General features: G+C 62.6%; 3 protein-coding genes across 3 annotated transcripts; 2 read left to right on the top strand and 1 right to left on the bottom strand.

Annotated features, from left to right (window-relative positions):
* Positions 1–56: 56 nt before the first annotated feature.
* Positions 57–3,864, top strand: CHLRE_07g349050v5 (uncharacterized protein). The gene is made up of 5 exons (XM_043064518.1): positions 57–550; positions 677–1,037; positions 1,221–1,365; positions 1,504–2,118; positions 2,257–3,864. Exons 1-5 carry the CDS (start codon positions 373–375, stop codon positions 3,349–3,351), a joined length of 2,394 nt encoding a protein of 797 aa, XP_042923086.1. The 5' UTR covers positions 57–372; the 3' UTR covers positions 3,352–3,864.
* A 722-nt stretch (positions 3,865–4,586) lies between these two features.
* Positions 4,587–12,108, top strand: CHLRE_07g349000v5 (uncharacterized protein). Its single transcript, XM_001692529.2, has 16 exons — positions 4,587–4,967; positions 5,085–5,177; positions 5,313–5,325; positions 5,598–5,702; positions 6,339–6,418; positions 6,567–6,927; positions 7,134–7,368; positions 7,491–7,734; positions 8,000–8,627; positions 8,895–8,972; positions 9,151–9,225; positions 9,370–9,507; positions 9,762–9,833; positions 10,065–10,256; positions 10,530–10,649; positions 10,881–12,108. The coding sequence occupies exons 1-16, from the start codon at positions 4,723–4,725 to the stop codon at positions 11,172–11,174; spliced, it is 2,973 nt and encodes a 990-aa protein (XP_001692581.2). The 5' UTR covers positions 4,587–4,722; the 3' UTR covers positions 11,175–12,108.
* Positions 12,109–12,141: 33 nt separating this feature from the next.
* CHLRE_07g348951v5 (uncharacterized protein) lies at positions 12,142–16,248 on the bottom strand. The gene is made up of 8 exons (XM_043064517.1): positions 15,900–16,248; positions 15,608–15,797; positions 14,847–15,474; positions 14,499–14,656; positions 13,716–14,407; positions 13,472–13,570; positions 13,199–13,273; positions 12,142–12,867 (listed from the first exon to the last, which is right to left on the bottom strand). Exons 2-8 carry the CDS (start codon positions 15,765–15,767, stop codon positions 12,664–12,666), a joined length of 2,016 nt encoding a protein of 671 aa, XP_042923085.1. The 5' UTR covers positions 15,768–15,797; positions 15,900–16,248; the 3' UTR covers positions 12,142–12,663.
* Between the last annotated feature and the right edge of the window lie 11 nt (positions 16,249–16,259).

The following is a 16,259-nucleotide window of genomic DNA, read 5'->3' as shown; positions in this document are numbered from 1 at the left end:
CGCAATTGGTTCAGGCGTTCGAGTGTTCGACTTTGCAGAATTGCAGGCAGGCCTATCATAAGTATCATTTATACACTCTACCTGCAATAGCAATAGCAAATGTTAAGGCTGCCGGACACAGACAGGCCGGGCCCCGAGCCCACCGCGTGCGATAGGTAGCGAACACGAGTCGCAACGACATTGTTGTATTAGCACAAAGTGATCTAGCTTGTTGCCTGTCACATACTGGCTGTCCCTGACACAAAGCGAAGCTTGGAACTGGTGGCAGGCAGCTTGCCTGGGCCAGGCGACCAGCAATTGATTGAGGGCAAAATATACAGCAAAGACATTACCAAGTAGTAACAGGAGGCGTGTAGGCGAGGGCTGTGGCAGATGGCGCCGAGCGCAGCGGTCGGGAGCTCGAGCGGGGAGACCAGTCAGCCGAAGGCACGGAAGGAAGCATCGGACAGCAGTGAGACGGCTCAATCCAACGCCGTTGCAACATGCCTCGAGCGGCTCAAACCTGGTCATTTCCAGGCGAAGCGTCTGGCGTTTGAGATTCGCGATGTCGGTGAGTGTATGTCAGTACAGAATGTGTATCAGCACCCCGTGCCGGCGCACGTTGGCGCGTCCTTACCTCCAGCCTTCCTTTCGACACCCGATGCTACTGCCCGACCTGCCCCCAACTGTCACGTAGGCTTCACGCCGGCAGGGTCCCTCAACATACTCCAGCTCCTCGTGCGGTGGATATACGATAGGGCGGTGTCCGACCCTGAGCGTTTTTCGGGTCCTTGCAGCGCGCTCTGCTTCTCGCTCACGCCCATCCTGCCCACATTCAAGCCGCCCGGGGCCACAACCGCGGCCGCCAAGGCGAAGCGCATCGATTTCCGACAGACGCTGCTGAACCTGTGCCAGCGCGAGTTTGAGGCGGCATGCGGACTGGTGTCTCAGGCTGGCTCCGGGGATGCCCCGGCGCTCAAAGCCGGCTCCACCACCACCCTGTCGGGCAGTTTGCAATTCCTGGCCTACCTGTACCTACACGCGCTGCTGACCGACAGGTGAGGGGCGCCGTGAGGTGCAAGAGGGGGATCTGCTTGAGCGGGCACGACCGAGGGCCACGGTAGACAAGGGGGAGGCGGGGAGCGCATTCGCAGCCGCCTTAATGGCCCGCCTATTGCAGTGAAGCCACGTGAAACTCACCAGCAGGTCACCGATCTCGCGTCCCTCTCTTTGCATTCCAGGATTATGCTGTCGTGCCTGCTACTGGTGTCGACTGGAGGCGCGGGCGCGGCGGCGCCTGAGGCGGCCAGCGACAGGCTGACTGGGGAGGCGGGGCGGCAGCGGGTGGAGTGCCTGACGAAGGCGCTGACCATCGCGGGGCGGCAGGTGGGTCGGGGCTTTGCTTCCGCAGGTTGGGCTCAGCGATGTGGGTTGGAACCGGTAGCCATCCTTTAGCCTTGAAGCTTTGATGGAACACCTTCATATCCCATTTCATCACACGGATTGCACTGATTGCTTTTACAGCTGGACGACTGCCTGGCAGCGCAGCACCGACCGCTCCTGGACGGCCTGTATGAGCAGCTATCGGCGTTACACGCCAGCTGTTCCAGCAGCAGCAACAACAGCAGCGGCCTACCGCCAGATGTGGTCGCTGCGCTAGGCAAGCTGCTAGAGCTACGGGCGGGGGGCTGGCGGGGCGTGGGCGGGGCGCTGGTCGCCTCCGCGCCGGCCTCGGCGCCCTCAGGCGCCGTGCCTAACGACGGCGGGACGCAGCAGCCGCGGTCAGCGCGGACGTCAGGAAACGGGACGCCGTCTGCCAGCGGCACCCCCAGCAGCTCGGCGACGCGCGCCGCTGCAGGCCCAGGGTCAGGCTTACGCGCCAGCAGCGGCGGGGCACCGGGCCTGCCGCCCACTCCTAACGGCGGTGTGGCGGCACAGGCGCAGCGGCACCCGGTGCTGAGGCGAGTAGCCGGCATGAGCGGGAACGGCAGCGGGCCAGTCACACCCATGGGCGCCATGTCATCGCGGGGCTCGAGCACCAACCTGGACGGCATGTGGAACCTCGCGCCCGACACCTACTCGGACGTGCGGGCGCAGCTGCTGTCGCAGTCGGTGGCTAACTCGCCTGCCACGCTCGAGGTAGGCAGGCTCTGCAGACGGAAGGTGTCCGCACAATGGGGACTAATGTATTCTGGATTCGATTCAGCGAGTTGCACCGTGCTAAGCTATGGTCGGATGTAAGTGGAACCTCACGTCAAACCTAACCTTGTCACGCAGGCTATGGCGGATGAGCTAATCGAGTGCGCTGTGGCCGCGTCAGGCGGCGACGCGCTGTGCCCCTGCTGGGGCGGCGCCGCTGCGCTGGTGGCCTCGAGTGCCGGCGCCGTGGCAGGGGAGCTGGACGGCGTGCCCGCGGCGACAGCTGCGCCCTTGTCGGATGAGGCCTGGGCGACGGCGATGCAGCAGCAGTGGGATGAGCAGTCCCGTGCCTGCGACATCTACGTGCGGCTGGCAGCGGATGCCCTGCAGAACCTGGGGGCTGAGACGGGCGCAGCATCTTCGCCGGCAGCTAGTTCGCCGGCAGCGGTGTCGCCAGCTGGCGCAGCAGCGGGTGTCGCCAACACTGGCGCTGCAGGCAGCGTGACTGAGACAGGCCGGACATTCCGGAGGCTGCTGCTGCTGACAGCGCAAACTCACTTTGAGCGGTGCTTGACAGCACTGCTGCCCACCGCGTCCGTTTCGTCCACGCCGAACGCATCGCCTATCGGCATGAGCGGGGCCTCGGGCTCTGGAGAGGCCGCCGGCCGGGTGGTCTCGCCGCAGCCGCTGCGCCCCGGAGCCTTGGGGGTAGGCATGCCCGCAGCAGCCAGCACTGCAGCTATATCGCCGTCTCCCTCGCCGCCGCCTGCGGGCGCGGGCGGCACCACGCCTGCAAGCACCAGCGGGGCGGCCGGTGCCCGGCGCGCGTGGGCAGACATGCCTGCGGCGACACCGGCCGCAGCCTCGGCGCTGCCGCGCGCTCGCGGCATGTGCCACCTGCTTCTGGGGTTGCTGCGGCGTGCTGTGCTCACGCCACGGATCGTGCTGCACTGCGCCGCGGCCCTGGTGGACGGCGCTGCGGCCGGCTCAACGGGCTGCATGCAGTGCGCCTGCATCCTCCTGGCGGGTGCGGGCAAGGAGGCCCATGAGTTCAAGGTAGCGGAGGCGGCGGCGTTTGAGTCGCTGGTGAAGCGGCTGCAGCTGCTGCCGGATGTGCAGGCGGGTGAGGCGGGCCAGGAGGGCTCTGCTGCTGTGGGGAGAGCGGTGGCTGTGGCGGCGGAGCAGCGGCGACGCTTCATGGCCTGGTTGGCGCGCAGCCTGAAGGAGAACTAGCGGGCTGTGGTCCCGGCCTTGCGTCACGGCCGCTAGGCGCTGGAATGGCAAGAGCACGGATCAGCTTAGTGTTGGCTGACAGCGGGTATCCCGGCACAGGCCACACGGCCATGGTTCCGGCCATCGTCTGTATTCGGTACACACTGTTGCATTGCGCGCGAACATGGCGATGGCACGGGCCCCAGATGCCCCCGCCCAGCGATAACATTTACCTGGCGAGTATGGACGAGGAGGTTCCAGGTTCAGGACGCACCGTGTTTCCTCCTCAGGCCTGACAGCACCTACGGCCAGACGGGGTTGCAGGACTTGCTGGCGGATACAGCTATAAGGCCGCTGTCAACAGGACCCGTCCAAGAGTAGTTTCGGTTCGAACGTGTATGGGGGCTTCATGGGTGCGCCTATGGTTTGTAGGGCCCAACGCGGGTAAACCCGGTCGGCACTGTCTCTCACGAGGACAATATCACAGAAGACGATCCAGCAGCGCGCGAGCGTATGATGTAATGTGAATTGGATTGCCGGCCTTGCGCCCTTGCCGCTGCTCTATTCCGCTCCTGTCAACGTTTTACCGTACCGTAGTTACCGTACTCTCAGGCCCTGGGTCCCCGAGGAGCTTCTTGTTAGCCCAGCCTCTATCGGACTATCCCTCTTCTCCGTCTTCACCACACCACCAACCTAGGCAGTGCTCGTATCTTGTAGATGCCCTCAGGCACCCGGCATCTACACATGCGTAGATGACCCTGACCGCGGCGTCTACACTTAAGCCCCCAAGCCCCCCAAAACGTCTACGCTTCCCCCATTTTTGCGCCAAAACCGGCCAAAACCGTCTACACTGCGTAGATGCGTGGCACCCAAACCCAAAATTTTTTCTCCGCCTTCGGCGGATTTTGGGCAGATTTCTACAGTGTAGATGGAAGATACGAGCACTGAACCTAGCCTACCACGCTGCACCGTTGAGGCTCTGCACCCAGCCAGCACCACAAGCGGTTGGATACCCTCCCCGGCCTCACCCCAAGACCCCACCGTGCCAAGGTGCTGCGCCAGCACCCCCGCTGCGAACGCGCATTCGGGCAACACAAGAGAGGCTCGTGTACGCATGTACGCACCTTCTTGCACCCGCGCACGAACTAACGGGCTGCCATCATATATCATGGCGTGGGCGTGTCACTAGTCATGAGATTCACATTATTTACACAGAGTGCTACTGGATGCATTTTATCACTTTAACTGCTTTTCATCCCCCCCCTGGTTAGTATGGTACTATGAGCAAGGCTTGGTGCCAACGAAGTGAGTCGACGCAGAACTGAGCCGGGAGCCCTGCACAACAACGAAAATGACGCAACACGTTTTATGTGTTTAGTATTAGTTATAGGCATGGTTGCCTGTGACGCAACTGCGCACAACAAAGGCGTCGGTCGGAGGCTCCGCTTGTGCCTTCTATCTCTTTATTTTCTGTGCGGTAACTCGCCTACGGAAGCCACAGTCGAAACGCGGGAAGTTCGCGATGGGCGAACGCTGGTCGAGCAAATTGCACTGCTTTCCGCGTCCGCCGACGCGGCTGTGGCAGAGCTGGTGGTAACCACCCGGGAGCTGGTGGTTGCTGAAAATGACTGGAATGGGTGAGCTTCAAGGAGCAGGGAAAATACTCGCCCTGAGGCACGGCCGCCCACGGTTGTCGGTCTCGCACACCTCCCTTCACGGCAGCTTTACCGGCGCCCTTTTGCTCCACCTCGTAGGTATGAGCTCCCGCTCATCCTGCAGCGCAATTTGACGCTTCGTGGGCCGAGTCGGAGCTCCTGGGCCACATTAAACCTGGGTTATGTACAACGGTGCGTTAATGCGCCATGCTGGTTCTGGAACGTGCGTCAAGCGCTGACGTGTGTTCCTGTCCTGAAACTCTTATCATCCGCTTTAACGCTTATGCTCTCGTTTCCATGTGTCGACCAACTGCGGCTCTACTGCAGGAAGGTGAGACATGCAGGGTACTAGCGTGGGGTTCTGGGCACTGGCAGCTTGGGACTTCATGAAGAGACGTGTTCATCTCCCCCCATAGCATCGACAGGGCCCACCGGGCCGGCGTGGCTCGCCGTGCCTTTAGTTTCATATGGGTTTAGAGTGGTGAACATCCCAAACACGTCATTGTGTCGGTCATGCGCTTTTGCTGGCTGCGTTGGTCTGCGTTGGTCTCCCGTGTGTGCATGTTCGGCGTTCTATGCTGTTGCCTCTTGAACGGGGCATGCCGCATGCAGGTGCTGCTCGGCAATGGGGTCGTTGTGGCCTTCCGGTGGCTGGTGCTCACAAACTGGACCACCGGCACCAACACAGGGTCGGGCATTCAGATGCTGACTGCAGGGGTGAGTGACGTAAGCAGGTTTGCAAAGACTCAATCCTGGGCCGTGAGTCTAGATAGGCTGGCCCCTCTGCAACGATGCCGTACACCCTGCCTCTGCGGCGCGCAAATGAGCCGGCTTCAAGGAGTTTTTTTGTCGCGGATGCTTAACGCATGGCGGGGTGGCGAATGCGTGTCAGTTTCCATGCTAGATGCTTCTTGTGCAGCAAAATAGACTGTGCACCGGGTTCGCTGTCGTGTATCCTGGGCAGGGCGAGCCCGGACCGCCGCATGGCCATGCAAAGATAGAGCGTAGCCAGGGACGACGGCTTCAGTACTGACAGAAGGAAATACGCAAAATAGCGAGCACGAACCAGCGCCCCGCTACTTCACCGGGCACGTCGGCCCATGCCGCGCATGGGCCCCATGCAACTCTGCGCACACGCACACACACACACACACACACACACACACACACACACACACGCACACACACACACACACACGCACCTCGGGGCCCACCCAGTTCCTCCGAGGGCAGGAAACCCTTGGCTTCCGACTGCCCGCTTCGCTCGTGCGAAAACCATCAATAGCCTGCGAAAACGAATGCTGTCTGCTTAACACAGGACCTGCAAAAACGAATGCTGTCTGCTTAACACAGGATTCGAGCGCAGCTCGCACACAGCTGGTGGAGGAAGCAGCCCTGACAATCCGTTGGTGCTTTCCGCGTACTGTACTAATGTGAGTCGCGGGTTTCGTTTGACCGCCGGCGCCGTTTTTGGATGCCCGTCGTACTGAGCTCAACAGCTGTGTAGCCCACAGCCTGATAGACAGACACACAACCTTTGGCTGCAGCGTATTGCGTGAATAACGCTGTTTGCTTGCGCAGGGCGGCGGTCACATCGACACCTCGGGCCGATGGCTCATCGGATGCCCAAACATTCCAGCTGCTCGATAGGTTGCCGCCAGACCTCGTGAGCGGCGCAGCAGGCGCCACCCTAGTAGGCGCTGGCGACGGCGGCGCCAACGGCACCCTCGGCAGCACCGCCGCCGCCCCTGCCTGTGTGAACGGCACGCAAGGCAGCGTCAGCGGGAACAGTGGCGACGGCGCCGGCGGCACCGTGTCAGCGGTCACCGCGGCAGCGCCGCCGTTGGACCGGTGCTATGCACTCATGGGGCTGTTTGTGGACTACATGAGTAGCGCGTATGCGCGCAGCCCTTCGGGCAAGCTTGAAAAGTCAGGCATCACGGTAAGTCACAAGCAAGCACTGTATCTAGCGCCGTTACGCCGCACGCGTGTAGCCGCACGGGTGCAACTCGCATTTGCTTTTATGCCGACTCCACGTGCAATGGGCCGCCACACTCGTTTTGGTGCAGTCCACTTCACACTGAAGTCCACAGTATGGTATGATGCCGCCCTTACCGCCGGGTTGCATGCCGCTCTGCTTCGCCGCAGATGGTGTACAAGCGGGCGCTGTGGCTTTGCGAGGGTGTCGTTGACGATGCATGCATCCATGCATACGGCCCCGTCGGCTGCCTGTACACCTACTTTGGGGTGGGCGTGCAGACGAACGGTAGCGGTGCGGTAGCCACTGCCGCCGGCGCACCTTCAGCCCCAGCACCACACCAATCTTCGTCATCGGCGGATACTGCCGTCGTGGCGGGGGCCGTCGTTGGGAGCGTGGCCGGAGGTGAGCCGCGCCAGGCATGGCGGCATGTCCGAAGGAAGTTCACGCTGTAGACCTTGCACACATCGCATCTGCGGCGCCGGCTTCCCAAATGGACCCTTGCCTTGCGTATTTTGTGCATGCAGGTCTCCTTATCGCGGCAGCAGTTTGGGCGATTGTAGTGCGGCGACGCAACGCGCAGCAGAGGCAGCAGCTGGAGCTGCAACGAATGGATTCAGAAGCTGGTGGCGGGCTGACCAAGCTTCCAGGCGACACGGTCGACTTGGAGGAGCAGCAGCACGCGTTTCATGGGCAGCAGCAGCGACGCGGTTCGGGCAAAGGCGATGGCGAGCCTGTGTTTCAGCCGATCAGCACCGGGCAAAGTGAAAGGTACGTGTTGCGAATGCGGGTGGCCCGCGGATGCCACGTGTCGTACATGCAGCACCGTGTGTCATGCTCGCTCGCCAACCTGCGCTATAGCACCGCAGCTGTGTGCCTCAGCCTCTTTGACTGCCTGCTTCCCTCCCGAAGCGCAGTTCCTTGGTGCGACCTGCCCACAGTGCCACAACCCAGGAAATCCATGCATGGCAGCACTTACATTCGCACGCCTGGCTCCAACGCGCGCGGCCACTTTGCTGTCTGTGCACGCACGCAGGGACGTCTCGTCGTCTCAGGGCACTGGCTACGAAAAGGTGCTGCTGACGCTGCCGCCGTCTCACCCCGAAAAGTGCCCGTCGCCACCGGCGGCGCAACCGGCTGCACACGCTGCCGAGCTCGGGCAGGAGCTTGCGGCGGCGGAGATAGTAACAGAGCTCACGCCGCGCCGCCCCAGCGTGTCGCTCGTCACCGCCGACGGCGCCGCCCCGCCAGTTGACCCCGGTGCGCCGGGGCTGAAGGGCAGCGCTCGGCTGGCGGCGCTAACGGCTGCCCTCGACAAGGCGCCGGGGTCAGGTTTTAGCAAAGGGTCCGCTCCGTCGGTTGGAACGCCGACTGGCGGCGGGTTGGTGTCGGCGGCGGCGACATCGTCGGCGGCGGCAGCGGCCGACTCGCGCCTGCTGCAGCACCAGCAGCCAGAGTCCGAGCAGCAGCAGAGCAGCCAGGCACGGCAGCAGGAACAGGAGCAGCATCAGTGTGAGGCCCAGCGGCGTGCGGAGCAGGCGGAGGATGCCACGGGCGTGGCGGCCGGCCTCAACGTCACGCTGGTGCCCAACGGCCTGCTGGGCAAGGGTTCCTTTGGGCGGGTCTACCGAGGCCGTTATCAAGGGCGCGAAGTGGCTGTGAAGGTGAGAGCCGCGAGGTCGGTAATGGGGGTGTTCGGAGGTGTTCAAGAGGAAAGGCGCGCCCACTTGCAGCTCCCAGTCTTAAACTGCGTACGGTGATGGCGCACCCAGCATGATGCTGTACCCGAATGCCAGCGTCGTTGGCATTATTGTCAGTTATGAGAGTGCCACTCTGCCATTCGTTCGCCGCCCGCGCTCTGTCCATGAACAAATCATAGATGCGACATCTTAACACCGCACCGGCACGAACCGTGGCCGCGACGCGCACAGGTGTTCTCCAGCGAATTTGCAACAGAGGGCGCCATCAACGACAAGGAGGTGGTAGACAGCCTGTGTGCGGAAGTGGAGGTAAGCGCGTGCAGCGTGTTTCAATGGGCCAGGGTGGGCAGAGCATCTTCGCGGGGGGTGGTCGTGGTCGCCAGTCAAGTGGCAGCGCTATGACTCCGGAATCCAGGACGCAAGGCTGTTACTATAAAAATGGTTTGCCTTCGTGTGACCACCGTGCGACACGTGTGCAACATGACAGGTCCTAAGCCGGGTCGACCACCCAAACATCGTGAAGCTATTGGCGGTCTGCCTAACGCCGCCGCGCTTCTGCATGGTGGGTCCCCCTTGCGTCAGGCCCCCGTCTCCCTGAGCCCCACGCCACTGCAAGCATCGTCTCAATGGCCCGTCATTCTTTCACGCGCTCAGAGCTCTCAAACCGCAATCTTTTTATGTGCTAAGAACTTGTTTTGCCACACAGGTAATGGAGCTAATGCAGCTGAACCTGGCGCAGCTGCTGCACGGCGACATCGGCCGTGTGTGCACCTGCGGCGCGCAGGGCAGCGGCCCCTGCAGCCCCTACTGCCCCATGAGCAGCCGCGCGTTGCCCCTGGTCATGGTGAGGCCGGGTGGGGTGTGGTCGCTGGGGTAGTTTTATCCGCTACCAAGCAAACCGCGCTTGCGCGGACAGACGCGCACGCTCGTGAATGGAACACAGTGTAAAAACGCTGAAAGACGAAGGAGTACCTGCTTTAGGTCCAGTCCGGCAGGGTTGGCGTGGCTAATGAAGCTGAGTGAGGTATGCTGCTGGCCGGGACGTGTCCCCTAGCGCCTGCTTGAGCGCGTGTTGTGTCCATTTTGTGCACGGTGCAGGTGCTTGATATCGCCATTGACGTCGCACGGGCCCTGGCGTACCTTCACCCAACCGTCAGCCATCGGGACCTGGTGCGTGCGTGTGTGTGAGTGTGTGTGTGTGTGTGTGTATGTGTGTGTGTGTGTGTGTGTGTGTGTATGGGTGGACAGGCCCATGGGGCTGGGGAGCGGCGTGTGTACGGCGTGTGTGATCTTCACGATACGGCACGTGGCTAGGCTGCCACCTGCTTGCGGGCCCTGCTTCAACCTGTGCCCACCTGACCCGACCCAACCTGACCCGACCCGACCCGCCCGGTCCCGCAGAAACCAGCGAACGTGCTGCTGACTTGGTCGGAGAGCGCCGAGGCGCTAGCTGCATCAGCGCGCAGTGGCGGCAGCGGCAGCGCGGCCAGCGGCGGAGGGCGTCGGCGCCGCATTGTTGCAAAGCTGTCGGACTTCGGCATTTCCCGCATGTCGCACACGCTGCGCGCGACAATCACGCCAGAGGCCGGCACGGTAAGCACGAGCGCGCATGCAGCAGCCATGCGGCACTGCCGCGCAGCTAGCGACGCACACGGTACCCTCTTATGGGCCCCCCATCACCACCATGCGCGCGCAGCCAACATACCTGACAGCCTGCCACACATGCCCCGCCTCACCTGCCTCGAGCGTGCCTGCCTACAAAGATAGCCCACAATACAGGCACTGTTGTTCACTTCTTTTGTCCTGGACTTGCGTGCACACCCACTCCCTACCTCGGCATTGCCACGCCCCCACGCTCCCACGCAGCCCGCCTACATCGCCCCCGAGTGCTTCAACCCAGCCAACTGGCTGGTCAGCTGCAAGAGCGACATGTACGCCTACGGGGTGCTACTGTGGGAGCTGCTCACAAGCCTGGAGCCGTGGAAGGTGCGGGAAGATGCTGGCGGCAGGGCTGCAGCTGCAAAGCGTGGCTAGGGGTCCGTGTCATGCGGGGATCGGGTGTGCGGAGGTGGTGGCGGTGGTCCATCCCAGTACAGGAGCGGGTTCTAGTAAAGCGGTGAGAAACAGACAGGACAGCGGAACGTCACCGTGCGTGCCGCAAATGGCAGAGCGAACCGTCGCTAACACAATCCGCTGTCTCACTCCACACGCACACAGGGCATCCCTGTGGCGCGCATCGCCTACCGCGTGGCGCTGCTGCGCGAGCGTCTGCCGCTCGAGCTGGTCGACCAGCAGCGGCCGGAGCCGGTGCCGGCACGCCTGCCGGAGATAATCGCGGCATGCTTTGACGAGGACCCGCAACGCCGGCCCGCAGCCGCGGAGCTGGCAAACGAGCTGGAGGGCATTCGCGGCGTCGTGTTGGAGCAGCAGCGGCGACGGCTGGAGGCGGAGGCGGCGCATCGGCACGGCGGCGGTGGCCTGGCTGCCGGGCCGTCGGGGCCGTGGGGTTAAATTTGCTGAGACAGATGAATGAGGAAATTAGCATCAGCGACTCGAACGAATGGGCGGGTCTGGATGTAGTTGGGTGCGTGCTCAGCTGTGCTGTCAAGCAGGGTGAGCGGGACGGGAATTTGGGGCGCTTTGTCCAAGACAACAACACGCCGCCGTACCGCTACAGCATGAAGTGCTGGGCCGGCTTTACAAAACGACGTGAGATACTAACGAGCCTAGCGTTGTCGGTTATGCAGGACCTGTGTAAAGGCTGTGACGCCACAGCATGCAAGCTGTGCGGTGCATAGGGCTGCAGCAGCCCCCGCCCAGCATTCATGCATATGCCTGGGGGCGCTGTATGGCACCGTTCATCTAATTTATGTAGTGCATTTGCATCTTGTAGCTTGGGGCGCATTCGTTCATTGCGGTAGCTGCGCTCGTGGGCTGTGACGGTGTTGATGGCCGGCCCACCATGGAGCCGCAAGTTGGCCCTGACAGGGTAGCGTGTTGTGTGGCAGGCCGTGCATGGGTGGTTGTGTGTTTGGGGGTTCGCGTTCGGGAGCGGATTGGTATGATTGATGTTTACTGCGCGTCGTTGAAGACCTTTGCTCGTGTGCGCGCTGTGGCGTGTCCTGGTGCTTGACTCTGCCAGGAGCAACGTGTGTACGGTATCAGGGTGCGCAAGAGACCAAAAGATGTGGCCATGTGGGCATGTTACATGGCATGTAATGCAAAAGTGCTATGTTGCACCGCACTCTAATTGCAATGGGCATCCGACTCGTTTAGCAAGTCTGGAACAACGGCCCGCTGAAACCAAGCTGGCTTCATGAAGAGCTCTACGCCTCTACGTGAGGCACAGGTGCTTATGCGGTGGAGTCAAGTTGGGCCCTGATAGCATGTGATGGCTCGGCGTCTTCGGGTGCTGGGACTGTCCCCTCTGTAATATCCGCACTTATGCGGTGTACGGCCTACGACCAGTTGTGTACGGGTACGGGTCAATTTACAGGAGGGATGCAGCCGTTATGCAGAATACGGACCCAGCCAGGTTAGCCGCGTTACTAGATTCCATCTGGGAGCACAGGAGCAAAAGGACTCCCATTCGGGGACCAAACTAGCTGCACATATAAGTGTCGCAGGCGTTATAAGCCCCCCCCCGGCCCGGGCCTCGGTTTCTACAGGGACAGGAATGCACGTCGTGCTCACACACAACACAAATGTTGCCCCCTGCTGCTCCCCAGGTGCCCTTCATCCGTGCCGCGCGTGCAGGGAAGCTTAGCACGCACCACCGCATACGGTACATTAGCGGGCATCCGTCCCCCATACAGCCGGGACCCGCCATGCACACATGTCTTTACGATTTGAGAGTACCGTACCAGCTGCCCACACCAGCCTTGCCTGGGCCCCGCTTGTGTGGATGCTGAGCTGACGCTCTACGCCAGTCGCTAATTGTCAACTACTCACATATATTATCATGTGCCCTTCAACCTACTTCAGAATGCACGCGCACCAGCTAAGTGTGCTGCCGCCGCCTGACGCCAGGTGAGGGCCTTTTCCCAGTCGACGAAGCGGCGGCGGCCGCGGTCACCCCGAGCGGCGTAAGCTTGATCATGGGGCCGACTGCGGCCTCGATGCGGCGTGCCGAGCCGCGACCCACCAAGTCTCGAATATGGTACAGAGGCGGCAAGCAGCTGCGCTGTAGCCGCGTCTCGCATATCTGTGCGCAAGTTAATCAGATGATGAGGTTATCAGAGTGAGGAGAAACGCAGAAACATAAGCCGCATGGAAGTGCCGTGGCTACCGACCACCAAAACCAGCACCATCCTCGCATGCATGACGGGCTGTGTGGACAGGCCCGAAGCCTATTCACGGCTGCGGAGAATGCGCTTGTTTCCGATTAGGCTTCTCAGTCATACACATGTGCCGTAAGCAACGGCCTCGGCTCTACAACGTCATGTTCGCTTGTGCGTGCTGCGTTTTTTCAAGCACGTCAAACCGTACGGCACAACTTAAGCGGCTGTCGCCATAGCTTGCCCCGCGCAACGCACCGTCTTCTCCTGTGCCTCCTGGTGTTGCCGCTTGGACAACCACATCAGCAGCTCACGCCTGCCATCAGCGATTGACTGCGCAAGAATGAAAGTCGGAGCAAGAACATATTCCATAACCCTACGCGATACGGTAATTTCCTTTTGGTGCTATCTCCTCGAACATGGTCACCCACGCGTCATTCCTGTCCCTTGCTGTCTTGTACATGCCCATCCCAAATGGACGCCGCTGCCCCGGCCCCAGCCTCATACCCTCCATCCTAGGCCACCACCCACCTTGACCACCTTGCCCGCGCCCGGCACTGCCAGCACGTAAGCGTCGGCGTCGCCGTCCGTGTGCCGACCCAGGCAACCCAGGTGCAGCAACAGGCTCACCTGCGGCGCATGCCAGTGGGGTACCGTATGCCGGGTGGGCACGTAGGCACACGCGTGTATTCGTGGCACGAAGCGGCAGCCGACATGTGTTTTCATGCGCGCAGCAGTTGCAAGATGGGACAAAGACAATGACTGGGCGACTCACCACATCCTCCATTTCCGCAGCCGTGGACGGCCCCGCCGCATCAGCCGCTGCCGCTGCTGCCTGCCTCGCCGCGGCCGAGCCTGCTCCCGCCTGGCTAAGCGCTGACGCCACGCTGGCTGCGGCAGCGCCGGGCCCTGGCCCCGACAGAAGCAGTCGCATCAAGTGATCTGAAGACAGCTCAAAATCATAGTATCTGTCCACGACCCGCTCCAGGAACGCTTCTGCTGCCGCGTGCCACTTGCTGGCCCTGCCGCTGCCTGGCACACGTCCTCCTCCTCCTCCCCCGGCGCCGCCGCTGGCAAAGCCCCCAGCGCCCGATCCGCTGCCACCGTTGCCGTACGCGTGCCCCTGGTGGTTGCTGGGGTGTTCGTAGTCTTCGGCGCTGCCGTAAGCCCCATACGACAGCACCCGCGCTGCCGGGTCGGCCCCGTTTGGCCCCTGGCTTTGGTAGGCCCGCCCCCTGTCTGCTGCCGCTGCCCTGCCACTACTTGCAGGTGTGCTCACCCCCGCACCGCCGTGAGCGTTGTTACTGTTTGACGCCCCAGCGCCTGCACCAGCCCCTGCTGCTGTTGCTGCTGCCGCTGCCGTCACTGCAGCGGCGGTGGCGGCGGCGGCGGCAGCTGCCTCATCTGCTGCTCGCCATACGATGTCTTTGTAGTCGGACGTCAACAAGATGCCAAACTCGTCCTTGCCTGTGCAAAATGATGTGCAAGAGTGAACGGTTGCTGTTTGCCAGTCAGGACACACAAATGCATACACCCGGGGCCCATGGCGCACACACACCTGTGGGGAGCCTGAACAGCCGCACGCGCCCCGCCTGTCGCTGCTCGTCCAGCTGTTGCTCCAGGGAGCCGCGGTCGCGCAGCCCCGCCGCCGCCAGCTGGCTGCGCAGCGCCAGCGGCGGCAGGCCCGCGCAGGCGGCGTGCGCGCGGAAGTCCGTCCTGTTGTGCGCAACACACGTTACGGCATGAAAACGAGTAGGGCCATGAAGGTGGGCCATGAAGGTGGGCCATGCGTAGACGACTATGAAACACCGTGCGGCTGTCGAGGCAAAAGGCATTGCTGCAGCAAACGGTATGGAAGCAACAAGCGAACACCTGAGCGGAGACAGGCCCCGGCGAAGAGACCAACCTGAGCGACACCAACGCCAGCTCGATATCACTGGGCATCTCTGCCTCTGCCAGCATTGCGTCCTCCTCAGCAGCCGCCCGAGCTGCCGCCGCCGCTGCCGCCGCCGCTGCCAGCACCGCCGACGTGCCCCCGCCGCCGCTCGGCCGCGCGCCCGCCGCGGCGCCGCCGGCCGCCAAACGCGATGCCAGCCCCGCCGCCACCCTCAAGCCCGCGCCTGCGCCGCCTCTCCCGGCGCCCATGCTATTGCCGCCAGGCGTGCCTGACCGCTGCAGCACTGCTACGGCCGTGGGCAAGTGGCTGAGGCGGGTGATGGGGTCCGTGTCGGGTATGAAGCCGCCAGCCATGGCGTCTGGCGGCGGCGCGCGTTGTGGGTTGCCTCCGGCCCCGCCACCACCTCTGCGGACTCCGCCACTTGCACAGGAGCCTGCGGCACCGTTTGCTACAGCGGCTCCGCCTGCTGCTGTCTTGGGGCCTTGGCCGGTGCCATAGGCACCCAAGGGGGAGGCCCATGCAGCCGATGGTGAAGCGGCGCCGCCAGGCGCTGCCCATAACCCACTAGCGGTGGTCAGGCTTGCAGATCCAGATCCTGTAGCCGCTGCAGCTGTCAGGGCAGCTCGGCGCCCGGTCGCTGCGCGTCGGAATTGTGTGGAGGATGTCAGCCGCAAGGTGGCGACGCACGTGTTGCCCTAAAACTGCCTGCGACCCTGTCCCAACAAGCCATTCTAGCAACTGACGCAGCATGGCAGGGCGGTGGAGCCTACCTGCAGGCTTCCGCTTATCGCTGGAGATGACTGCTGCAAGGTTGGCGGCGGCAGCCGCTGCGAGGGCCTGGGTAGCCTCCAAACTGGCGGGGCTGCCGGCCGCGGCGGCGGCAGCGGCTGACCCTGAGCCCAGGGCGGCGCTGACGCCTGCGTCTGCCATGGCGCCCGTTAGCAGGTCTCTCAGCTTGGCCTGTCGGTTGGGTGGTGGTGTCAGAATTTGGGTTGGAACGCGGTCCAAGAGACATCGGGGCTCTTCCCGCGCTTTGGGCCCCAGGCCGAGCCTGCCGCTCACCTGCCGATCCGGGCCGCTGGGCGCCGGCCGTAGGTCCCCATACGCCTCCTGCAGCCGCCTTCGCTTCGCTCGCTCAAGCTGTCCTAGCTCGGCCATCCTTAACACGGTGAGCGACTGCGGGCCCGCAAAACTACTTCCGGGCATGCATGCCAACTGACGCTCAAAGACTCATAGTCATAGGCTCCCAGCTTTTAATATCATTGTGTGTGTCAATAACCTTGAGCTCTCACCGCAAGAGTATTTCGACCGCCTTTCACCTGGCCTTTCACCTCTTCTCTTAAGTTTCTGCGCTGAACTGTTGTCGATACTACTAGTTCCTTATTTTATTTGAGCCCTGTGTGATTTCCTGAGCATGCCTTC

Source organism: Chlamydomonas reinhardtii, chromosome 7 (genome assembly GCF_000002595.2).
Source record: "Chlamydomonas reinhardtii strain CC-503 cw92 mt+ chromosome 7, whole genome shotgun sequence".
NCBI classification, from domain to species: Eukaryota; Viridiplantae; Chlorophyta; class Chlorophyceae; order Chlamydomonadales; family Chlamydomonadaceae; genus Chlamydomonas; species Chlamydomonas reinhardtii.
This window is presented reverse-complemented; position numbering and strand designations above follow the sequence as displayed.

Bases quoted from the DNA above. Each gene is read 5' to 3' on its own strand.
- CHLRE_07g349050v5 (XM_043064518.1), top strand. From the start codon at position 373: ATGGCGCCGAGCGCAGCGGTCGGGAGCTCGAGCGGGGAGACCAGTCAG. The intron at 1,038-1,220 runs GTGAGGGGCGCC...TTTGCATTCCAG, and splicing joins CACGCGCTGCTGACCGACAG to GATTATGCTGTCGTGCCTGC. The intron at 1,366-1,503 runs GTGGGTCGGGGC...TTGCTTTTACAG, and splicing joins TGACCATCGCGGGGCGGCAG to CTGGACGACTGCCTGGCAGC.
- CHLRE_07g349000v5 (XM_001692529.2), top strand. From the start codon at position 4,723: ATGGTTGCCTGTGACGCAACTGCGCACAACAAAGGCGTCGGTCGGAGG. The intron at 5,703-6,338 runs GTGAGTGACGTA...TGCTTAACACAG, and splicing joins TTCAGATGCTGACTGCAGGG to GATTCGAGCGCAGCTCGCAC. The intron at 10,650-10,880 runs GTGCGGGAAGAT...ACACGCACACAG, and splicing joins CAAGCCTGGAGCCGTGGAAG to GGCATCCCTGTGGCGCGCAT.
- CHLRE_07g348951v5 (XM_043064517.1), bottom strand. From the start codon at position 15,767: ATGGCAGACGCAGGCGTCAGCGCCGCCCTGGGCTCAGGGTCAGCCGCT. The intron at 14,657-14,846 runs GTTGGTCTCTTC...TGCGCACAACAG, and splicing joins CTGGCGTTGGTGTCGCTCAG to GACGGACTTCCGCGCGCACG. The intron at 13,571-13,715 runs GTGAGTCGCCCA...CATGCGCCGCAG, and splicing joins CTGCGGAAATGGAGGATGTG to GTGAGCCTGTTGCTGCACCT.